The 15,708-nt window shown below is 48.1% G+C and overlaps 1 protein-coding gene across 3 annotated transcripts in view; it reads left to right on the plus strand.

Annotated features, from left to right (window-relative positions):
* Positions 1–7,459: 7,459 nt before the first annotated feature.
* Positions 7,460–15,708, plus strand: part of GRAMD1A (GRAM domain containing 1A) — a 49,993-nt gene continuing 41,744 nt past the window's right edge. For 2 of the 3 annotated variants that reach the window (XM_084815401.1, XM_084815402.1), the window contains exon 1: positions 7,461–7,617. In XM_084815401.1, the coding sequence (XP_084671527.1) occupies positions 7,610–7,617 (8 nt within the window). In that variant the 5' untranslated portion in view covers positions 7,461–7,609. Of the gene's footprint in view, positions 7,618–15,708 lie in introns of all 3 variants that reach the window. The other variant, XM_084815403.1, reaches the window with a different exon arrangement.

The following is a 15,708-nucleotide window of genomic DNA, read 5'->3' on the forward strand; positions in this document are numbered from 1 at the left end:
CTGCCACCGCCGGCAACCCTCCCTTTGGGGTGACCTGAATCTCTTGCCATTCTAAATAACCCTCTGGATCCCCACGGTTTTCTATCTTTGCCTTCTGGCAGTGAGATGTCCAAGGGGTTAATAACCAGGCACCTCCATCTTAGATGATAAAATCATACACTTGCAAGGGACTTCAAGGGTCATCTAGTCCAACCCCCGGTGCCAATGCAGGAAATCTGCGGATGCAGCATCCCTGACAGGTGGGCCATCCAATCACTGTTTTAAAACCTCTAACCAAGGAGTGTCCACCACCATCCAAGACAGCCTGTTCCACTTGTTCAACAGTTTGTACCATCAGGAAGTTCTTAATGGTTAGTCAAAATCTCTTTTCTCGTAATTTGCGCTCCTTGATTCAGGTCCTCCCCTTTTTGGTCCGTCATCTATGTGACAGCCTTTCAGATATTTGAAGATGGCAAAAATCATCTGTTCTCCAGGCTAAACCTACCCAACTTCTTCAATCTTTCCTCAGAGGACTTGGGTTCCAAGTCTCGCCCCATCTTTGCTGCCCTCCTCTAGACACGTTCCAGGTCCAGCATGCAATTAGCCATATCGTTTGTGTACAAGGCACTTTAGCGGCTGGCTTTTGTTAGGCTGAAATCGTATTTTATTTTATACTAGTGAATGGAGCTGGCTTCGCATGGGTTGGAATTCTTCCAGAGGGGGCTTCAAGCAAACTTACTGTCAGGATTGGGCCTTGGCTCCCTAATTTGGTTTCTGACACTGATTCAGATTTGGAGACAGAGCTAGAAGAAACCCAGCTGAGACAGGGGGCAGAGGAGAAAATTCCCCAAGACTCTCCAGGAGTCAGCGAAGAACCTTCCCAGGGGCTTATTGAGCAGGAGGGCCAGGCTCAGAGACCGTCTTCCCCCCTTCCCATGGGAACCTGGCTTCTGTCAAAGGGCGAGGGAGCACTGAACTTGCCAGATGCCAGAGCCCACCACTGAGTTAAGCGGGCGGAGCTGAGAGGAGGTGGGAGTTGTCCTGCCAGATTGGCTGCCTGTCAGAAGTTGGGCCGGGAGGGTCCTCCCTCAAGGGAGGAGCACAGGAAAAGCCTACCGAGCGCAGTGGGAAATCCATCCATTAGTTGGAAGGCAACCACCCTGCTTTCAGTAGCTCACTTAACAAAAGTGCTGTTTAGCTCATTAGGCCCAGAGGACAGCTCCCAGCCTTTGTAATCGCTTCAGGTGTGAAGAGAAACTATTAACTGAATAAAAGAGTTTGTAGATCGTTCAGCCAGTCTCTGTTGCCTCACTATTCAGCGGGAGGGCTTGGAATCCTTGATGCTTACAGAAGTGTCAGTGTTAGGAACTTTGAGCCAGTCTGCATGATTACCGCAGCCCACCGTGGCTTATTTAAACCACGGTGGGTTGTGGCACATGCTGGCAAGTGCCAGTGACATTTGAATATTCAAGCCACGACTGTGGCTTGTTGTGACGCTCAAACCCAGCGAGGGTGGGTTATTGGCGTGGTTAACAAACCATCCAGAACCCATGGGGTGGTTTCATACGTAACAAGAAGCCACCATGGGGAAATTTCCCCATGGGGCTTCTCATTGCAGCAGTGGGCACCATTTTGAAAATCTGAGCCATGCTGGGGATGCACCATAGCTTTTTGTTAAGTGTGAACCTGGCGAGGGTGGGTTGCTGGGGTGCTTGACAAGCCACTTGCAACCCTAAAACAGCCCATGGGTTCTGGGTGGCTTGTCAACCACCCCAACAACCCACCCTCGACAGGTTCACACATGATCTCGGAAGCTAACGGGGTCAGCCCTGGTTAGTGCTTGGATGGGAGACCGCCTGGGAATCAGACTTCCTGCACTGAGCAGGGGAGTGGACTGGATGGTCTTGTAGGCCCTTTCCAACCCTATGATTCTATGATCTAATGAGAAGCCGCTGAGGCTTGGATCACCAATGTGGTGCCCTGGGGTCCCACAGCTCATCATGGCTAGTAAGCCACAGTAGGCTGTGGTGATCGTGCGAACCAGGTCACGGGCTGTTTTAGGATTGTGAGTGATATATTAACCATGCCAACAACCCACCCTTTCTGGGTTTGGATGTCATGACAAGCCGTGGTCATGGCTTGAATATTCAAAATGACCAGCCACCTGCGGTTGGGCTGCTTGCTCATGCAAACTAGCCCACTGTGCCTGGCCCGTCTGAGTGAAGCCATGCCTCCTGGCAACCCCTAGGCATGGCCCCTGCCATGGTGCACCCCTATAGCCCTCTGATGGAAGGGTCATTCCATAGAATAGTAGGGTTGGAAGGGGCCTATAAGACCACCGAGTCCAACCCCCTGCTCAGCGCAGGAATCCAAGTCAAAGCATCCCTGACAGATGGCTGTCCAGCCCTGTCTTGAATGCCTCCAGTGTGAGAGAGCCGACTACCTCCCTAGGTAATTGGTTCCATTGCCGTATTGCTCTAACAGTCAGGAAGTTTTTCCTGATGTTCACCCAGAATCTGTCCACTCCGTTCCTCTGAGAGGGGAGACTGCCCCACAGCAGGGGGAGGGTTTATAACTTGATCCCTGGGCCCACTAACTTCCCCTGGCTTCAGACTGTATGGACTGCAAAGCTATGTGCTGGTTAGGAAAGTCTGCGCCTAGTGGCTGTTATTGCAGGCTTCAACCCCATGGACACATTTAAATTCATATTAATTAATGCATTTTAAAAACAAAATAACCACAAGGCGCACACCCCAAGGGTCCCCTTAGTATGCATGTCAAGTTTCTGGCATCTAGATTTTGTGGTCTTGGTGTTGTGGCACTAACCTATGGAGAGACAGACACACACCCTCTGTTATTTTTATAGAATACATCTTGTTCATTCTCTTATATTAAAAATGTCAGAGTTAACTGTCTGATATTATACTCTCCTATAGCATATAGGACCTGGTGCCCTTGTTAGACTACAACTCCCACCATCCCCAGTCAGAATTGGAGTCATAATCCACATCTGGAGGTGCTGTGCTGGGGAAAGCTGGCCTTTCTCTAAAGGTACATAGTTTACTGTTAGAGAAGGGGAACTGACATTTTTAAATAGACAAAGGGAAGATTAATAAAAGCCCATTATAGCGGTACAATAGAATCATCACTAAAACATTCCAAGGTTGCTGAATTTGTGCTTTCCCATCCAGTACCTTACTAACAGCTCCCACAGCCAATAAAAACTTGTCACTCCTCAATAGGTTTTCTCTTGTATGAACATGGTTTGTTAGCTTAAGCAATTTTGCCGCGTGCCGTATCTTATTAGGTCATTCAATTATCAAGGGAACATTTACTGATTTCCCCTTAGAGGAAATTGATATTTTTTGCTGTCCTCAGCATATTTTCCAGTCATTGATGCATCGATGCTCACAACCTTCAAGATGCACAAGTAAAACTGCAAAGGGATGCAACAGTATGCTCCAGTTGTATCCTTAACGTGCCTGATCATTTCCATTTAGGGTTCTTTAATTTGCGGACAATTCTGGCAGACTATTATTATTATTATTATTATTATTATTATTATTATTATTAACATTTCTCTACCGGTCCATAGCCAAAGCTCTCTGGGCAGTTTACAAAGGATAAAAACATTAAAAATACAATATGCAAAATTTAAAAACATAAAAACACAAACCAACAGACAGTATAAACAGAGACAACATATATCTAAGAACAACTTTGAGTAATCAGCCAAACCGTAAAACAAATCCAGGATCAATTAAAACTCATCACATGCTACCAAATGCCTGGGAAAAGAGAAAAGTCTTTATCTGGTGCTGAAAAAATAATAATCTTGGTGCCAGGCAAGCCTCAGTGGGGAGATCATTCCATAATTGGAGGGCCACCACATGTATACCTTTGCATGTTAGGCTGAAAACTAACTGATCAGGTTCCTTATGTACTTCCAGGTTGAGTACATATCATTTGTACTTTGATCAGTTTGGCATTAATATGTACTTCCAAGTAAACACCTCCAGGATCAGAGTGAAAATGCAAATGAAGCCCCATCACCACCATTGTCCCTTGAACCTGTGCTGTAACCCAGCATAGTTACTTCTTTCATTCCTTATTTAAATTATTGATCTAAAGTATATTTTACTGATAGACATTTATGCTCAGTTTCCCAACATGTGAATAGAGGCACCACTGTGCATTCTTGACAGTCAATGTGCATTCTTGACAGCTTGGGTTTTGTTCTATAGAGTCCTGTGTTTCTGATGCTGTAGCAGTCATTTAATGTTGTTCTAATCAATTCAGACAATAACTACAAATTTACTGAGTTTACTTTTAAAAGTTTTTAAATATAATGATAAGTTTATAAGCAAACTAAGTCATATGTAAAATAACTTTAGGAACAGAATGGCTGCTTTATGTTCCTAAAACAGCCTTCCTCAACCTGGTGCCCTCTGGATATTTTAGACTACAGTGCCCAGCATTGCTGACCATTGGCCATGCTCCCTGAAGCTGATGGGAGCTGGAGTTCAAAATATCCAGGGGGCATCAGATTGGGGAAGGAGGTCTTAAAGCAAAAATGTGACTTTAGATTTGTAAAGAGCACTAAAAAAATAAGTATCGCTTATTTTTCAATTTTTCCAAAAGTTCATTTTTTTCTGGGGAAAAATCCACTTTTTTCCCATGGTCTCAAAATTTCCAGAAATTTTACATCTCTAATTATGACCCATTCACTTTACAAAAGACATATAATACACATGAACACACTAACACAGCTGCCTGCATTTTTGGACTCTCCTTGGATGCGTGGCTATGGTGACTGTCATGAGGAGTGCCTGCACGTCAACATGTACCACTACACCACTGGTCTGTGTGTGCAGGGCTGGGTCCAGGTTTGAGGAGGGTTTTATCCGCCCTTTGAATTTCCCACAATGCTCCAGAGTAGCACTAAGTGTGTGGCACTGTGAGAAAGGCACAGAGTGGCTAGATCCAGCCACCTGATGCTCTCTGCAGTGCTGGGCCCGAAAAAATAAAACTCAGGCATCGCAGAGCGGGCATCAGCCGTGGGCCCTGCCAGGGTGATGGCAGCTACTCCAAATAAATCAGGAACTGATGCCATCCCCATATGCATATGTAGAGAGGGGAGGGATTGTATTTTTCAGGGGAAATAAATCTTGTCATTTGAGTGCTGAGAAAATGTGATTTCCCCCCAGGAACATGAAGACAGATGTCTGGATGGCTCTGCAATAAACGAGTAGCAATTTTACATGTATTGCACATTTTAAAAGTTCCATCCTTTGGAAAAGCCCTGCCTATCATCATGAAATGAGTCAGAAAGTTTGTGTGTATACGTGGAGAGCGGAAGAACTATTTTTCAGGGAAAAATATATATTGTCATTTGAGTGCTGAGAAAATGTGATCTCCCCACCAGGAATTTAAGGGCAGATGTCCGGATGGCTCTGCAACAAATGAGTAACAATTCTACATGTATTGCATGTTTTAAAATTCCATCCTTTGGAAAGGCCGTGTCTACCACCATGAAATGAGTCAGAATGTGTATTATTATTTTAGTAAGTTTAGATCTCACCTTCCTTCATTCATAGAACTCAAGGTGGCTACCTGTGGTTCCTCCAACCAGTGACCAGACCCAAACCTGCTTAGCTTCAGCAAAGTAGCTGCCTCATGTGCCTTCAGACTATGCCATGGGAACATGTATGTCTGTTTATAATTTGGAAAATCCACCACCAATTATATACCGCTGTCCTAGAAGTACGTAACTTAGGGCGGGGCACACAAACCACTGATCCAGCGCATGTTGCAAAACATGGCTCTGTATTGGGATTGCAGTGATGGTATATCAAGATCTCCTGGTGGAAATATTTTTGGATCAGGGTTCCAGTCCCATACAAGGTATCATCTAGACTTAAGGGGAGGCTGTTCTGAAATCATGAACTTTTAAAGAAGCAGTTCCACTTCATGCAGAATGTCCAAATTCTCTTTGGAGTTTTGAGAGAGAGAAAGAACAAGAAAAAAGAGACATCTTCAAAGGTTTGTTTTAGAATGCTTGATCCTGAATGCAGAAAAGTGTTATTGTTGTATTTATTTCTATAGTACCACAAATTTGCATGGTACTTTCGAGGACAAGTCCTTGCATTCTGGAGCTTACAATTAAATATGCCACTGGGCCCAGGTAGGAAGGAGAGTGAAACTGACATGGGATAGGGGAAGAATAGGCATTTATTTCCACTTACTCCTACTTAGTTACAGTGCCATATGGACGTACAGTGCAATCCTATACATATCAACTCAGAAGTCCTTGAGTTCATTGGGACTTACTCCCAGGTACAGCTGCAATCCTAAACACATTTTCCTGGAAGTAAGCTCCACTGAACATCATGTGACTTACTTCTGAGTAAACATGCATCGGATTGCACTGTGCCTAGAACTGCAGCATGAGTTAAAATATTATCTGATTCCCATCCACCCTGGCAGTAGGAGTTAATTCGTTCCCAGCATTTAGGGATTCCTGGAGATTCCATTCCTGTCAATACAAACATCTATTTGAGTTCTGTGTACTGAGAGGATCTCCCAGCTAGAGTCGATTTTGCTTTTGAAATGCGACTGTTAGCAATAACTAAATCTTAAGCCTTGCTGATGAATTTTTAATGATAAGTATTAACTTTCCAAATGCAGTGGGTTGGATCCAGACTTTGAGATCAATGGGTCTACTCTAAGCATGGCTAAGTCTGGATGCATGCCGATATTTTCACACCCTCCCCCCCCCCCCTTGGGCGATATAATGTGTCTATTCAGACAGAATAGGAATTTGCATTTTTGGAAAGCAAAGCGGAGGCAAACGAATCTTCTTTATAGAATCCCTCTCCGCCAAACCCCCGAATTCGATTCCTCTCTGGTTCCAACTATTTAAAAACAAAAAATGGATACTTCTTCCTCCCGAGCTGTGCCTGGAATTCTGATTCCATTGAAAACGCAGGCTTTTGTCCCTTTGACTCCCCAAGGTCAACCCTCCTTCCCTGTCTTGCTTGATCCTTCCCCACACCCGTCCCCAAATCTGGGTATTATGGAAGGAACCCAGGAGTCCAGGCTCCGTCGTAGCCCCCAACCCACTTCCTTCCCCCCCCCCGGACCCCTATTTTCTCTGGGGCTTAAGCCAGCAATCCGACGTCCTCCTAGACCCACTTCCTTATCCAGAAATGAAAATCCAGGCTGGCACCCCAGTCTACTAGGCCTTTCCTTCCCTCCCTCCCCCGCTTTCTTTTTGCGGGAGGAGAGCGGGGATGCGATGGATGGAGCCCAGGCGCCCCAGGAGCTTGGCTCGCGGCGCCCCCCGCCCCGCTCCTCCATTCCGCTTTAGCCCCTCCCCTCCGGCTCGGCTTCGCCGCCGCTGCGCTGCGCGCTGGTAGAGCCGCGGGGAGGGGGGGGGCGCTCAACAAAAGGGGCGGCCGCCGCCGAGGAAGGAGGAGGAGGCGGGAGGGAGGGAGGGAAGCGGGGCCTGTCGCTCCTTCCTCTTCCTCCGCGCGGCACCAGGGCCGCCGGCCGGGACCAGCGCTCGCCTCTCCATCCCGGCCGGGCGGGGTGGGGGGAGCCGCCCGCCCCGCTTTCGCTGCGCCGGGCTATGTTCGAGTAAGGAGAGCGCTGCGCGGGGAGGAGGAAGGCATGGCGGGCTGGGGAGCGGGGAGGTAGGGGGCTGGAGCGGGGATGGAGCATGGCGCGGGGGGGGGGGGAGCGATGCCGGCTGGGTTGGAAGCGGAGATGGAGATGGGGGAAGAATTGCGCCCGGCAAGGAGGGCTCTTGTTCGCTCGCTCGCTGGGAGCGTGGTGCGGTTGGAGAGGGGGGTGAGGTGAGGTGGGGTGGGGTGGGGTGAGGTGGGGAACGCGTGTGTGTGGGTGTGGGTGTGGGGGGGCGTTCCAAGGCTATTAAGCCGGGCTGGGAAAAGGACATCGGAGACATCAGCCCTTGGCGATCGCCCGCGAGCCTCGCTCTGCCTCCAGCTGTCCTGCGCGTTAAGATTCGGGTTGGTCACTTGTCTGTCAGCTGAGAGAGGGATGGAGGATGGACAAAGGAGCTGCTGGGAGGGGGGATGGCGGGGAAGAGGCAGAGAGGGATGGCTGGATTCATGGAGTGTGTGTGTGTGGTATCCTTGGAAACGGGTTTTTGGGGGGGCGGGGGTTGCCGGTCGTGATAGCATGGACTGTAACACGCGCAAAAGGAGGAGGAGGGAAAAAGCCTTTTGCTTGTCTCCCCTGATCTCCGGGAGGGGTTGATGAGGGCAGCGTGTGCGTGTGTATGAGTGCGCGCGTATTGGCAGACTTTTGTTGTTGTTGTTAAGCCCGGTTGCATTGGTAGAGGTTTCAGACCAGGCCAGTCCCCCCCCCCCAGCCCCCAATCTCCCACCCCATTGCTACAGGTGCGTATTTCTCCGCGCATGGTGCTTTCCGGGTGTGATATCGAGTGTTCACTAGTGGTAGCGGCGTGGTCGTTGTAGCGCCACCATCGGGGGAAGCCTTTGTTCCGTGTGCGCGCACGCGTGTCTCCGCGCGTATTTGTTTGTACGTGAGTGTCGGCGATAAGCAAGGGAGGGCGGTTAAGACGTTTTCTCTCTATCTCAGTCTCTCTCTAACAGACCATCGCCTGTGGCTTCCTCCTCCCTTCTTCTTCCATGGGGGAGGGTTGCTGAGGGTGGGGGATTTGATTGACAGCTCTTAAAAAGATCGGTCACAGTGGATCAGGAGTTAAAAACATATTCATTGGGCTCTATTGACATTGTGGCCTTGTGTGTGTAAACTAATGCATGTGCTAGCAGACACATGCGCTTTGGGGAAGTTGGCATCAGGATCTCCTGAGATCCATTCTGTACTCTGGGGAGGCATTTGTCAGTGTCTTAGCAAAAGCAACCTGCTTGCGAGGTTCTCTGATCTTGTGCTTTTAGTAAGGATCTTTTAATTTGAATATAAAATTGTGGAGTCCAAGAAAGGAAAGGGGAAATCCTCAGAGGTGTTGTGTGTATTTTTCCAATCTCCAATCTGCACACCTGTGGTTAATAGTATTTTGTGGAGAAAATGACTGCAGAAGGCCTTTTTAAAAAAAGTCTCAGACAGCCAAATAATCGGTTTTAAAAGTTCTGATCTCATCATTTCAAGATTCTGAAGGCCAGTCTCGTAATTTCAGCATGTGAGGATCATTCAGTAGATGAGGCCACTAGATCTTAACTTTGGCCTCATGGCAAGTTCCTCAACAGATCGATCTCACCATAGGTTAATCCACATGATCCAGACCACCAAGGGTCACAAGCAGAGAATAGGATATTTGAAGACCAAATAGATTACTTAAGTAAGGGGGCCAAATTTCATATGTAAAGAGAAGGAGAAAACCACAGCAAATGGTTTGTATCTGATCAGGAGGGGGCAGGGGAGATTCTTTTCTGATCCCAAATCAAATGAATTCAACCCACAGGGTGGCCATCAAGGGTAGGCATGGCTGGACACCTGTTGAGGTTCCACACCCCAGCAGAGGCCCACTGACAAAAGCCCCCCCCCCCGGAGTGTTTCCTCCTTTTCACCATTGCAACTTGCTTATTCACCTGTCTCTCGCTCTGGCCCAGACAACAGTGGTGGTGAGAAGGAGGAGCAGTAGATGCCACGGCCTACTTGCTCTCTGGCTCTCTGCCTGGGAAGCAAGCAAGTGGGGGCAATAATAAGAAAGAGGATGAGGAGCAATAGCAGCCGGTGATGATAGCAGTGAAAAGGTAGGCTCAAGGAGGGAGCGGGGCCGTTCAGGGCATCTTGCCCAAGGGACCTCAGTCACCTGGAGCCCGCACTAGACCCTGAACATGAAGGCGAATTCAGCCAATGAGGTTTGTTTCCCACATCACAGCAGGAGATAGGTCTTTCTGTTCTCACTGTGGGTGTGCAAAATATCTTCCGTCACATCCGAAAGTCATTTTGTATGCCTGACAACACACAGCAAATAGCATCTGCCAGCCTGGAGACAATCTCATTACAGACAAGCCCTGGCTGACCTGTGGGGAGGACCTGTCTTTTCTATAATGTGTGAAGCAGCCCTGATTTCCACCCAAAGGAAATTGTATTGCAGTGCTAATCGGTTCCATCCAGCATCCTGTCTGTCACTGCTGCTGCTCGTGGTCCCTCATGCCCCTGAAGCAAGCTCCCTTCCAAAAACCTCCACCGAGGCTCTAGATTAAAACTCCTGAAATATCCTCCATGACATGAGCTCGCCATTCCTGTACTGCACCTCAGCTATGTGATTGGCTGCGAGTTACGTGCCTTTCAGACATACTGACAGCTGTGGGGGGAATCCGCTTACCCATGACTAGCTCCTATGCTGCCAGAAGAATGTTTAAGGGCGCAAACCTATGCAACATGTAGGACTTTGTTTCTGTTTAAACATGCATAGGATTGTACCCTCATTGACCCAATCACATGGGCAGGAAGGTGATCATGTGGATCTTTCAGACTGAATCAGCACCTCTCCCTTTTGGTGCAGTGCCAATTCCACGGGAAAGACCCACACGATCAGGTCTCTCTTACACAGTTGGGTTATTTCCACATTCTTCTGGTTGGGTGGGAGTTGCTCACAGTTAAATGCCTTGTGCACAGCTGGTAGAGCATCAAAAGGACACCTTGGAGCAAGGCCTGACCTGGAGCGTTTGGTCACTCCAGGCATCTGGACTGCGGGGGAGGGGGGGAATCTGGGATGCCTTGCTGTGTTGTGTTGCACATGATTGGCAAGTTATGCTGCAGCATCCATTTGCAGGGGATGCTGGGGTACATCTCTTGGGTCATGAGCTGGCTTCATTAGCGCCCCTAAAAATATCGCCGCCCCAAGTGACCGCTTGGTGTCGCTTGCTTGTACATGTAGGACTGGCTCTGGAGTATAGCAGGGATATTTTGTATGTTGAGATTCCCAGTGACAAAGTCTTCAGCTCTTTGGTGGGGATACAGTTGTCCCTGTGCCTTCCGCTTCTGTGGGTACCACGTGGGGCTGAGCAGTGGACCTGGATTGCAGGAAACTCCATTTCTTTCCCCCAGCCCCTGGCATCTGGGTAGCATCCTGTCCATCTGGTGTATGGTTGCAAATGTGGTTCCTGCCTTTGCCACAACCCCGGTCTGAATCTCCAGCCTCCCTGCCTGCAGTGCTCAGCTGTCGCTCTCTGTTTGTTGAGACCCTTTTCCCAACAGCTCTCCAGTTTCTGTGGCAGCCCCTCCATCTGCTGAAGGCCTGACCAATTCCTTCCTCCAGACCCCGAGGTCCACATGGTGCATGGACAGGAGATAAGGCAGAGGAACTCGGCTGCTCAATGGCATGCCAAGGTCGGCCACAGCAAAGCAGCATTAGTACTAAATTAGATACTCCAGAACATTAGTATTAAATTAGAGTGGCAGCTGCAGCCACACAGAGCATGGGACAGCCTTTCCCCAACCAGGCACCCTCCAGATGTATCGGACTACAACTCCCGTAATTCCCAGCTGGCTGGGAATCATGGGAATTTTAGGCCGACACATCTGGAGGGCATCCGGTTGGGAAAAGGCTAGCATGGGGATGAAGGAGGAATGCACAGTTCCCTCTCTGCCCCTCTCTCAATCCAAGCTTACACCATCACTCTTTTTCTTCTCCATCTGGTTCTGCAAATAATCCCACTGCTTTCAACTGTTTGTCAGTGGTGCTTCTTGGACCTCTTCCCCCCCCCCCGCTTATTTGCCATGCAGGTGAATTTGGGCAGTGGGCATTGCAGCATGTGGGGAGGGGCGGGTTAATCTTTCCTTTTTCAATCCCCCTTGAAAATAGCCCCCTGCATGGCAATTAAGCACAGAGAAAAAAGTCGTTCCACTGGCAATGGAACATGTAGGGCTCAGGGGGAATAGATCCAGGGCCCTGGGAAATAGATTCAGGCCCAGGCCTACCAATATCCCATGTCAATTCTTTTTCATATTTTAATAATTTTGTTCGTTTGTTTGTAAAAAAACCATCCTCATGAGGTACATCAGAGTTGGCATCCTGTTCTCTGAAGGGGAAAGGAGTCCATAACGAAGCTGAGACCCACAATGAAACACTTTAGAGCAGGGCGAGCCCACGATATTTTGCTGCCTGAGGCAAAAGAAGATATCCCCCCTGCACCATTCCATGTACAGAAGCAGACTGGACTGGTGGTTGAATCTTAGTTCAGCACTGGCAACAGGTCAGCGTCCTCCGGTGAAACTGAAAGCATCAGGCTAGCCTGGACGGTGCAGAGGGGATGTGCGTTCTGTCCTATCACACCTTGTTGCCCGCCCAGCGTCTTCAGCCCGTTGGTAGGACTGGCCCTGTTTTAGAGGGGCAGATGTGGAGCCTTGTATCAAAGAGTCCTCGTGAAGGGATGTCCCCCAGAATGCATGCAAATCGTTTTCTCTGTGTCTGGCTTTGTCTGAGAGTTGGTGTGGTGTAGCAGTTAGAGTGTTGGACTGGGACTCGGGAGATTGGGGTTCTAGTCCCCACTCGGCCATGAAGCTCACTGGGTAACTTTGGGCCAGGCACTGACTCTCAGCCTAACTTACCTTACAGGGTTGTTGTGAGGATAATATAGGGAGGAGGAGGACTTGTGAGCTGCCTCGGATTCCTTGCGAGAGGAAAACAGGCGGGATATAAATGTAATCATAATGATGATGATGATAATCATAATCATAATTAATAATAGAAAATAGGGTTCCTGGGCAGGGGTTCACAATGATTAGATGAGCTGACCCGGCATGCCTGTGTGTCTTCTGCTGTCCTGGTCCTAGTTACACCATCGCCTAACCGCATCCAATATTGATTGTGAGGTGAATTGAGCTGTTTGGCCATACGAGGGCAACAAGGAGTTAATTCAGTGGGGCTTCAGTGTGCCCTGGGAAGCTGACATATTGTTTCCCTACAGAGTTTGGGCCTGTGGGTCCCAGATAAGGCCCAGCAATCATCCGCAGAGGAGGAAGCAGGGTCAAACAGTGCGGCTGGCAGAGAGCCATCTGGTCTCCGACAAGTTGCCCAGAACTTGGTACTTTGAATCAGAAACCAAGGACAAGCAGCAAGCCAAGCGAGAGATTCTTCAGCAAATATTTTGACTGGCTGCGCTCACATGGTGTGCAAAAGCTTTGGATGCTTCTGTTTGGGTTCTCAGGCCATCTTCTTCCCTTCATGGTTTATGCAAGGAAGCAAAAGACTGGATTTCTTTCTTCTGCCCAAGCAAGGAATCTCTGTACATTGACACTGGGATGTGTTTTCCCTGTGCTTTGTTGTGTTTATTAATTTATTTATTTTTATGCAGTGTTTTAATTAAGATTTTGTTTTTAATCTGTGTTTTGTTAGTCGCCTTGAGCGCCATTTTTGGGCAGGAAGGCAGTTTATACATTAAACAAACAAAGAAATAAATACTTCTTGAAGTCCTGTAAGCTGAAAGCACTTTAATTTAAAAATTAACAATTGTGGTTGTGCTCAGGTCTGATTCACACGTTGTTGGTTTTGTGGTGCTTCCCCCTGTCTGTATCTGACTCCACTGAGGTAGTACATGGTCTGAAGGTACAGAGTACACAGCAAGCTTGCCAAAGCTAAGCAGGTTCGGGCCTCACCAGGGTTCCCAACAGATGCCACTTTGAGCTCTGTGAAGGAAGAGATCAGCAACCAAGAGATTTTGGCTGTCCCGGATAGCTAGACAGAATTAGTTCTTGACATGACTCTGTCCTGCTCACAGAGATGGAGGAGTGGGTTTTTCTTTGACATCACATTGTGCTTGAGGCCCAGCTTGGTTGTGGGGCATCGGACTGAGCCTGTGCTCTCTTCAGCATCCATTTAGAATCATAGAATAGTAGGGTTGGAAGGGGCCTATAAGACCATCAAGTCCAACCACTGCTCAATGCAGGAATCCAAGTCAGAGCATCTCTGACAGATGGCTGTCCAGCCTCGTCTTGAATGCCTCCAGTGTGGGAGAGCCCACCACCTCCCTAGGGAATTGGTTCCATTGTCATATTGCTCTAACAGCCAGGAAGATTTTCCTATTTTCAGCCGGAATCTGGCTTCCTGGAACTTGAGCCCATTATTCTGTGTCCTGCATTCTGGGATGATCGAGAAGAGATCCTGGCCTTCCTCTCTGTGACAACCTTTCAAGTCCTTGAAGAGCGCTATCATATCTCCCCTCAGTCTTCTCTCCTCAAGGCTAAACATGCCCAGTTCTTTCAGTCTCTCCTCATAGGGCTTTGTTTCCAGTCCCCTAATCATCTTTATTGCCCTCCTCTGAACCCTCTGCAGCTTGTCTGCATCCTTCTTAAAGTGTGGTGGACACAGTAGTCCAGATGAGGCCTAACCAGTGCTGAGTAGAGGGGAACTAGTACTTCCCGGGATTTGGAAGCTATGCCTCTATTAATGCAACCCAAAATAGCATTTGCCTTTTTGCAGCCCCATCACACTGGGAGACAGATGGGGGCTGTGTTGTGCTGAGCCCTCAGGCTTGGTCTAGACATGCAGCGGAATGGGGTGGTAGAGTCCTAGGGTGGTAGGGAGGACTGTGCCACTTCACGCTGCACATGGGGAGTGCCTTTTTTTGGGTGGTGGTGGCATGCTCCCCTATGTGAATAACTCACAGCAAGTATAAAACTAGCACATTGAGAAAGTTTCTAGCCTAACCCATCTGGCATGCTGCTTTTCTGCATGCAGGGAATTTTGGCAGACAGGAGAATTAAAAGATGTGCTTCTCCCCACCCCCACCCCTCCTCCCAGCTGATCTACTTCAGCCTATTTTACCACTTCAGGGTTCTGTGTCACCTGGTTTTGCTGTGTGTGTAGATTAGGCTGTGCAACAGTCTTAACTTTAAAAACAAGAAGGATAATGAAAAGAAACTCAAATTCATTATGCGTCTAGGTTGAGTGTTCTTAAGGGATGACTCATGTTTTTCCCATGCTGGATGTTAACAAATTCCCAGTAACAGTAGTGGGGCAGAAGAGCGACATGTCCTTCCGTTCTAAGCGCTCCATCTGCTACATTCATGAATAGGCAGACACAAACTATAGCAAATTATACTCAGCTGAAGTGTGCAAGCTAGAAGGGATATTTTGGCTCAAACCTCCTTCGCTTCAGCAAAGTAGCTGCAGCATGTATCTTCAGACTGCACCCTGTGTGGGGTCAGACCCAGACACCAACAAGCAAGTGACGCCGATAACGTGTGAATCAAACCTGAGCTCTCCCTTCAATGCTACATTTTAAATTAAACTTTCAACTTACACGATCTCAAAACCACAGCGTAAAATTAAAGTGCTTTCAATTTACATGATCTCAAAACCACAGCATAAATTTATTTGAATATTTATTTTGTTTAATTGAAGCATTTTTACCCTGCCCTTAAGCAAAAAAAGAACACCCCCTGCCCCAAACTTAGAAAGATCACTGCACTCTCAGGCTTACAATCTAAAAGAAGCAACACGAAAGGAAACGGGACTGAAACTGGGGGGTGGGGGGGAGGCAAACAGATACCAGTTCTTAATGTTGCAAAGGTCTTAAAACAACCAGCCAGAATGGAAAACAGTTCTAGAAGAGGAGGAGCCAAAGGCCTCAGCAAAGCTGATGGTGGTTTTGCTCCCTTCTCTTCCTCCCAGTTTGGGCAGAAGACAGAAGCCCCGTCTTTTCCTTCTGTGCTTAAACCATGAAAGTGGAAAAACGGCCCGAGAACCCAAACTGAATCCTAAACAGAAGC

This window comes from Heloderma suspectum, chromosome 10 (genome assembly GCF_057233095.1).
Source record: "Heloderma suspectum isolate Gila_16-S chromosome 10, 16-S_ref, whole genome shotgun sequence".
Lineage (NCBI taxonomy): Eukaryota > Metazoa > Chordata > Lepidosauria > Squamata > Helodermatidae > Heloderma > Heloderma suspectum.